Source organism: Magnolia sinica, chromosome 5 (assembly GCF_029962835.1).
Source record: "Magnolia sinica isolate HGM2019 chromosome 5, MsV1, whole genome shotgun sequence".
In the NCBI taxonomy this organism is placed as follows: domain Eukaryota; kingdom Viridiplantae; phylum Streptophyta; class Magnoliopsida; order Magnoliales; family Magnoliaceae; genus Magnolia; species Magnolia sinica.
Genome location: NC_080577.1, coordinates 59,083,631 through 59,092,309, shown reverse-complemented (window position 1 = coordinate 59,092,309; position 8,679 = coordinate 59,083,631). Strand labels below are relative to the sequence as shown.

Here is an 8,679-nt window from a genome sequence, read left to right as displayed (position 1 = left end):
CCACACTATGTTTTTTTAATATTTGTAACTCCAACAACCATAGCCTCGCTCAATGCAAGTTGAGGAAGGGTGCTTTGGAGTGAGGGATTAATTTGAACATTTTCGAAGATTGCAGATGCAACCAGTTTGGAGGATTCCATGTAACCCTTGCTAAGATGGAAAATGGCAAATGTAGAATGATAATGTGGATGATAAAGTTTGAATTTTAATAAGGAAAATGATAAGAAAAACAGCCGTGCGTCGGTTTTTCGTGGGAATGGAATGAAGGCATGTGTTTTGAAAAACCACGCGTGGGTTTTCCGTTGAAGGAGAAGGAAAAGCAACAGCAGCGAAAAAGGAGGGGGTATATTTATTTTCATCCTAAAATGGGCAAGTCTAAGTTGGTAAGCTAAGTTTAGTTTGTCATAAAACCGCCGGATAAAAGGTGGCGTTAAATTTCTCGGCAAGTAATCCGCTTTGAGTCGCGGGGGACGCGGTTTGGCTAGTGACGCTGCCATCAGCTAGTAGTGTCGGTGTTATGTGAACCCCCCAATTATGTATGTTTTTTATCCATGCCGTCCATTCAATTTTAAAGATAATTTTAAAACTTTATCCAAAAATGTGGTATTTATAAATCTCAGGTGGACCGCAACATGGGAAAACAGTAGTGATCGAATGTCCACCATTAAAAACCTCTTATAGCCCACTGTAATGGTTATTTGACATCTAACCTATTGATTAGGTCATACAGACTTGAATTAAGGGAAAAAAATATATATCACCTTGATCCAAAACTTTTGTGGCCCCAAGAAGTTTTTAATGGTAGGCGTTCAATCAAGACTATGCGGTCAACTTGAGATTTGGATCAACTTCGTTTTTGGGCTAATATCATAAAATGATATGAAAGAATGGGTGGACGGAATGGATGAAACACATACGTCGTGGTGGGACCCACGGAGTACCGACCACTGGACACTGGCTAGTTGTAGCCAATCCGTTTCCCACGCACAGAATCCAGTAATCCACGCACACGAAGGACGCGGATTTCAAAGCCTTTCGCAGGAAGAAGTTCCTGTGCAAGGATCTGGATGGGGCCACTACAATGTATGTGAGAAATCCATTCCGTACATCTGTTTTGAGATCTCATTTTAGGGCGTACGAAAGAAAATGAGGTGGATAAAATGGATGAAACACATACGTCGTGGTGGGACCCACGGAGTACCGACCACTGGACACTGGCTAGTTGTAGCCAATCCGTTTCCCACGCACAGAATCCAGTAATCCACGCACACGAAGGACGCGGATTTCCTGCGAAAGGCAGTTCCTGCGCAAGGATCTGGATGGGGCCACTACAATGTATGTGAGAAATCCATTCCGTACATCTGTTTTGAGATCTCATTTTAGGGCGTACGAAAGAAAATGAGGTGGATAAAAAATTCAAGTGGGTCACACGAGAGTGAGACTTGAACTCGTTTTGAGTTGGGCCATTCGGAAGACGAGTAGGCGACTTTTGTCATCACCTAACAGTCCGGCAAGCTTCTACAGCAAGACTGCAGAAAAGGAACACCTCTCTCTCTCTCTCTCTCTGATTTGTTCCAGGTTCGTTTATCAATGGCAATCCCTTCATGATCCTGGCCCACCATCCTATGGCCAAGCCCCACCCCAAAGATCGGACGGTCCTCGAACCCTTCGCCGAATTCGACCCCTCAAAAACCTCTCCTCTCTCCTCGCCTTCTCTTTCCATCTCCGCCATCTCCCTCTCTTCCCAAAACCTAATCCACGTCGGCACCAAAGATGGAAAACTCATCCTCCTCTCATCGAACACTTCCACCCTACCAAACCCCAACCAAGACTCCATCTCGACCGTTGGTCCCCTCCGATCTTTATCCATTACGGACCGTCCTATCGATTCGATCCATACTTTCGGTGAGATTGATCGGGTTCTAATACTCTCCGACGGGGCTCTGTTCTTGGTGGATTCCCTACTGCTGCAGCCCGTACGGAAATTGAATCTTCCAAAAGGTGTCTTGGCCGTTGCCAAGAGACTATGCCATGCTGACTCAGCGAGTCTCGATTGGGCTGTGGACGGCGGTAGCAGCATCCAACGGTCTCAACGGCTTCTTCAGAAGCTAGGCGGGGGGATTTGGGTGAATGGGACGAAATCTAGGGCTTCCGAGCTGCAGAGAAATGGGAATTCTGTTGCTGCTGTTGCAGCAGTGGGGAAAAAGCTGATCTTGATCGAGGTTGATGCAGGTGGCTCTTCTGTTATTTTGAAGGAAATTCAGGGCATTGATGGAGTCAAGACCATGGTGTGGCTGGACGAGTCGATAATCGTCGGGACTGTTAATGGCTATGCGTTGTTTTTCAGCAGTACTGGACAGGGCAATTTGATATTTTCGCTTCCGGAGTCATCTGGGCTTCCATGCTTGAAATCTCTATGGAGGGACAAGCAGGCGATTTTGTTGGTGGACAATGTTGGCATTGTTGTGAGTGATCAGGGCCAGCCGGTAGGTGGGAGCTTGGCTTTCAGGCATGCACCAGATTCTGTCGGGGAGGTGGGCCCACATGTGATAGTTGTGAAGGATGGTAAGATGGATTTATATCACAAGAGAATGGGCGTCCATGTTCAATCAGTGTTGTTTGCAGGGGAAGGAGTTGGCCGGTGTGTTGTGGCAGTCGAAGAGAGTGGAATTGGTGACATTGTTGTGGTTGCAACACCTTCTAAGGTAAGCATCTGAATCATGTTCTGATAGCCCTTTGAGATATTTAAAGTATATGCATAGTATTGTTGAGTCCTCAGTTTGGACAGGTGGGCCCATGACTCAGATATTTAGTCCATTGATCTGATGGGTCCACATTGGATGGATCAGCCCCATAATCTCCTTTATGGTTCAATCCTGCCCCTTCCATTTGCGGCCAGCATATAGGTAGTGAAGAAAGGAAATGCAGCTTGATTCACTTTCAAGGAGGAAAGGCCAAAGATTGGTTGGGATCTTCCAGTCTGCGAGATGTTTGGAGCATTGCCCATCCATAATGGCACACATCTGATCAATGGTCTGGATTACCAAACCATGGCCCCACTTTTAAAACTGAAAACTGAGGATCATATAATTCCTCTCAATTCGAAGCCATCCCATTGGCTGAAAACTGAGAGACCTATATTCACATTTTTAATTTTCCAAACACCCAGATAAATCTAGACCTTCCAGTCAAAGTTTACATTTAATGGTTGCATACGTGTTGTATATGTGTCTACACTTCATGTCTCTACCAAACTTCGATGGTCCTGTATCCTTCATGTGTGCCTGCCTGAGAAGTTCTGAATGCCCAGCTGATGAAAGAGTTTGAATTATAATTTCTGGAATATAAGTTGCATTATTTCTGAGCAAATTACGGAAATAGCTACAGAAGTTTGGATTGGGAAAATTTTCTTCTTTTGAAAAATAACATAAAAAGAAAAAAGGAAAGAAGAACAAGAAGTGGAGGTTCTGTACATGTTGTAGGGCAGGACTGGGTAGTGAGTCTGGTTGGGGAGCCTATTGGGCTGTCCGTGCGTGCCCTCTATGCAAGACCGATTCTTATTCTTGCAGTAGTGCTGTCTTTTTTCTCACCTTTCTAGAAAACTGTGGAGCTGCCAGCACTCTTCCCCTAAGAGTTGAAGCTTTTTGCTGGATCTGATTCCTGGACAAAATTTATGCGGATGATCATTTACGTAACTGCAGCCATCAGTTTCCCAGCAGGTGTGTTCTTTGTTACATGGCGGAAGAGATGGTCAACCATCTCCTTCTGGACTATCCATTCTCAACTGATTTGGTGCTGCTTCTTCAGAATGTTTCTGGTAGATTGGGTGGTCTAGTCATCTGTGGCATAGTTGGTTGAGATTTGTCAGGTTGGTTGTTTGGTAAAATTCTGTGGCCTGTTCTCTTCTAGCTGTCCTGGGGCCAGTGGTTAGATAGTTATACATATATCTTCTCGGGAAGAGGGCAGTTTCAAGGTGGTTATAGATCAGATTTGAATCTCATTTCAGCCTGGGGAAATGTAGGAGGTTGTTAAACTTTCTTTCTTTTGATCTTCTCCATCATGACTAGTCGGGCAGCTGTTAATTGTGGCCTGCCAAAGCATGAAGCGGTTGAGTTGGAAGCGGCCTACATGGATTCCTTAAAGTGAACTTGGGTGGTAGCTTGATAGGGAGATGAAATCCAAGTTGACTAGTCTGTGGGTCTAATTAGAGATTGTGTCGAGGAACTTTTTTTTTTTTTTTTTTGTCTTGATTGAAGAAATGGACTTTATGGTGCAGAAATTATGGCCATCCTTTATGGGATCTGTATTTATGACACTGGTTATTCTGACCAATTGGTTGTTGAGGCTGTGAAGCCTGAGGTTGTCTCCCTCAATGCCACCTGTGGAGCTGTTGAGAAGGGGAGTATCCATGGCATTTTGTGGATTTCATTGGGTAAATACAAGATATTTGTTATATAATTGATGTGAGGCTCAAGCATGTTCATTGCGAAGCGTATGAGATGTGCATTTTAGCAAACAAGAGTGTTCCCGTCTTGTGTTACCGACCAAGGTCTTTCTTGCTGATGTAGTGGAGTTTTCTCTCTGATTTTCTTTGTTTATTTCTCTTCTTTTCTCTTTAATAAATTTCATTATTGTAAAAGTTTGGTGAAAAGTCCGAGAATTTATTCAAATAGTTGGAGAGTTTGTTACTATTGGCATCAATATGCAGGGTGCATGTATGCAACTGAAAAGGATTCCACCTTTTGTCTCTCTTGAGAACAAAAGATGATTTCATTAACTAGAAAAGCAAAAGTGCATCAAGGCAAATGGAAATAGTTACCAAAACAAAGAGAAGATGTAGAGACACCTCCTTTGATCCACCAGAAAAAAAATATCACCGAGATTTTGCAAATATTGTGATATTTTCACGAAATATCAACCAACCTATGTTATCCCATTGATATCATGACATTTTCACAATTTCAGCATATCTTAATTCTCACGACTTCAGTGTGAAAATTATCTCGAAATTGTCATCATTTAGTAATTAGTTTTTTTATTTTATTTTATTTTATTTCAACATATACATGTATACTGTTAATTTTAGGATTATTTATTAACTCATAATAATATTTTTAATTTTTAATTTTAGTGAGATTTTTTTTTCCAATAATAACCTGTGGAAAACCTCTAGTTTTGAAAGTATCCCAAGAAATTGCTGAGAACGAGATTTGTCACTATGCTTTGGCCAACACATCGGTCTAGTTATTAGCCTCCCCTTTTACATGAGTAAATGAAATGCTTAGCATAGAGACTACTTCTGATCTCGTAGAAAATAAAAGAAATCTTCCAAGGCTTGGACTGGTCCATACTTACCTGAGAAATTATTCTTTGTTAACTATTCAGAGGTGAAACTAGCCTCTCACCCGCAAGACAACTAACCACTTCCTTTAAAAGCTCAAAATGATAGAGCATGGCGAATCAATCCCTTTATCTTATAGCCCAGGCCCCACATCCCATGGGTTAGGTTCTCAGTTGAACCCCCTTCGTGGGCCCCACATCGCATGGGTTCCACCTCACATGAGCCACCTGCCTCACACCGGTGCGGCCTACCTCATATGGGCCACCTGCCTCACACGGGCCGCCCACCCTGAGTGTGCCCCTGCATAATTTCGTAATTAGTTTTTTATTTTATTTTATTTTATTTCAACATATACATGTATACTGTTAATTTTAGGATTATTTATTAACTCATAATAATATTTTTAATTTTTAATTTTAGTGAGATTTTTTTCCAATAATAACCTGTGGAAAACCTCTAGTTTTGAAGTATTCCAAGAAATTGCTAAGAACGAGATTTGTCACTATGCTTTGGCCAACACATCGGCCTAGTTATTAGCCTCCCCTTTTACATGAGTAAATGAAATGCTTAGCATATAGACTACTTCTGATCTCGTAGAAAATAAAAGAAATCTTCCAAGGCTTGGACTGGTCCATACTTACCCGAGAAATTATTCTTTACCCAAGAAATTATTCTTCGTTAACTATTCAGAGGTGAAACTAGCCTCTCACCCGCAAGACAACTAACCACTTCCTTTAAAAGCTCAAAATGGTAGAGCACGGCAAATCAATCCCTTTATCTTATAGCCCAGGCCCCACATCTCATGGGTTAGGTTCTCGGTTGAACCCCCCTCGTGGGCCCCACATTGCCTGCGTTCCACCTCACATGAGCCACCCGCCTCACACCAGTGGGGCTTGCCTCATACGAGCCACCTCCCTCACATGGGCCACCCACCCTGAGTGTGCCCCTGCATAATTTCGTAATTTTATTTTATTTCCACATATACATGTATACTATTAATTTTAGGATTATTTATTAACTCATAATAATATTTTTATTTTTTAATTTTAGTGAGATTTTTTTTTTTTCCAATAAAAACCTATGGAAAACCTCTAGTTTTGAAAGTATCCCAAGAAATTGCTGAGAACGAGATTTATCACTATGCTTTGGCCAACACATCGGCCTAGTTATTAGCCTCCCATTTTACATGAGTAAATGAAATGCTTGGCATAGAGACTACTTCTGATCTCGTAGAAAATAAAAGAAATCTTCCAAGGCTTGGACTGGTCCATACTTACCCGAGAAATTATTCTTTACCCAAGAAATTATTCTTCGTTAACTATTCAGAGGTGAAACTAGCCTCTCACCCGCAAGACAACTAACCACTTCCTTTAAAAGCTCAAAATGATAGAGCACGGCGAATCAATCCTTTTATCTTATAGCCCAGGCCCCACATCCCATGGGTTAGGTTCTCGGTTGAACCCCCCTCGTGGGCCCCACATAGCCTGGGTTCCACCTCACATGAGCCACCCGCCTCACACGGGTGGGGCCTTCCTCATACGAGCCCGCCTCACACGGGCTGCCCACCCTGAGTGTGCCCCTGCATCCCAGGGGCCACCCCACTCGAGGCCAGTGTGACAGTGCCCATGCATTAATCACCCCTGGTGAGGAATCTCGAACACAAGACTTCCCGCTCTGATACCACTTTGATGGAGGACAACTAACCACTTGCTCTAAAAGCTCGAACTAATAGAGCATGGCAAATCAATCCATTTATCTTATAGCCCAAGCCCCACATCCCATGAGTTAGGTTCTCAGTTGAACTTCCTAGTGGGCCCTACATCACATGGGTTTCGCCTCACGCAAGCCACCCGCCTTACCTGGCTGAGGTCACCTCACACAAGTCACTCGCCTCACACCGGCTGCCCACCCCGAGTGTGCCCCTTCATCCCACAGGCCACCTCACTTGAGCCCAGCGTGAAATTTGATCGGGACATCATAAGACCTACTCGGATGTATCAAAGACAGAGGCGGCCACCCACATCAGCGCAACTTTTTTTGTGGGTAGAAGATGAGTTCTAGATGGGGCCTGTTGGGCCATTTTGAAGACCCCACATGCATTGAACGTGCATCAGGAAGACCCTACTTTGGGATGATGCATGTGGACTACGTAGGAGACCATTTTATTTATAGGATTTTTATTTCGTGTCGATCCGACTCTTGGATCTTGTCGATCCGGCTATTAAGCCACCAGATCTTGTAGATATGGGCCCCTTTGACTCTCATCTCACTTCTTTTATATATATATATATATATATATATATATATATATATATTATTTTTAGAATTTATTTGGTGGATGAGACTGATGATAAGTGTTTTAGTCTTCATATTTTGGATGATGGGCCATTTCACTTATGTGAGTGGCATAATTGTAATTATTTCGAATGTTTAATTATAAAAGCACAGGGGTGTGGACGTCCAACCCTGGTGGAGTCATTGAGAAGAATGAAAAAAGAGAAGCTTTTTTATGAGAAGGATTTTTCCTTGTGTTTTATGGTTTGTGAGAAACCCTCCATTCCAATTGAATAGTGTAAGGGTAGAGGCTTGTTTGGTGGTGGATTCTTCAAGGTGCATCCTTGATTTTTCTCTTCTTCAAAAGGTATTATTCTTCTTCTCTTGCCTTCCTCCTTCCCTTCCATTACAACCTTCTCAACCCATCAAAACCCCATTCTTAACCCATCAAAACCCTACTCAATCCTCTCTCTTTCTTCTCCTTTACCTAGCCACGTGTGGACCCACATGTGCACACGCACGCACGCACGATCTGCACGGGCAGCCACGTGTGGGCCCTCGTTTGGTGTTTTCCCTCTAAATCTAATTAACTTCTAGATCCTTTGAATCCCTAAAAATCTCATTCCTAAATCTCCATCAATGAATACAAAACCTTAATGAAAATCTAAATTTTTAAAAAAAATTTTTCTCAAACCAGAATTTTGCTTGCACCATTGTCTATTCACATGGTTGTTGCACTACTCACGCTAGATTGGAAGTCGCTACTTCCAAGTGGGCCATTCTTGAATTATTATATATTTTCGTTCACCGCGTATGTGATAACCTACTATCTTCGTGTTATAAATCTAAATTTCCGAATATATAATGTGGATATGCTTGATTTTATATGTTGATTGCTGAAATTAATGTGTAATTGATATCTCATCTTATATCCTAGGATAGTTTCCATCATCCTACATCAATGAAGTAAATGAAATGTTTAGATTAGAGCTGAGGGATCTAATTTCATTAAAACATGCACATAGACACAATCCTTCATGGTTTACCCACTTAACCAAATTCTT

General features: G+C 42.3%; 1 protein-coding gene across 2 annotated transcripts in view; it reads left to right on the top strand.

Annotated features, from left to right (window-relative positions):
- The first annotated feature begins 1,461 nt into the window (after positions 1-1,461).
- The window catches only part of LOC131246069 (vacuolar sorting protein 3), a 28,938-nt gene continuing 21,720 nt past the window's right edge, over positions 1,462-8,679 (top strand). Inside the window, exon 1 of one of the 2 annotated variants that reach the window (XM_058245932.1) lies at positions 1,462-2,705. In XM_058245932.1, the coding sequence (XP_058101915.1) occupies positions 1,605-2,705 (1,101 nt within the window). In that variant the 5' untranslated portion in view covers positions 1,462-1,604. The remainder of the gene's footprint in view (positions 2,706-8,679) is intronic. The other variant, XM_058245930.1, reaches the window with a different exon arrangement.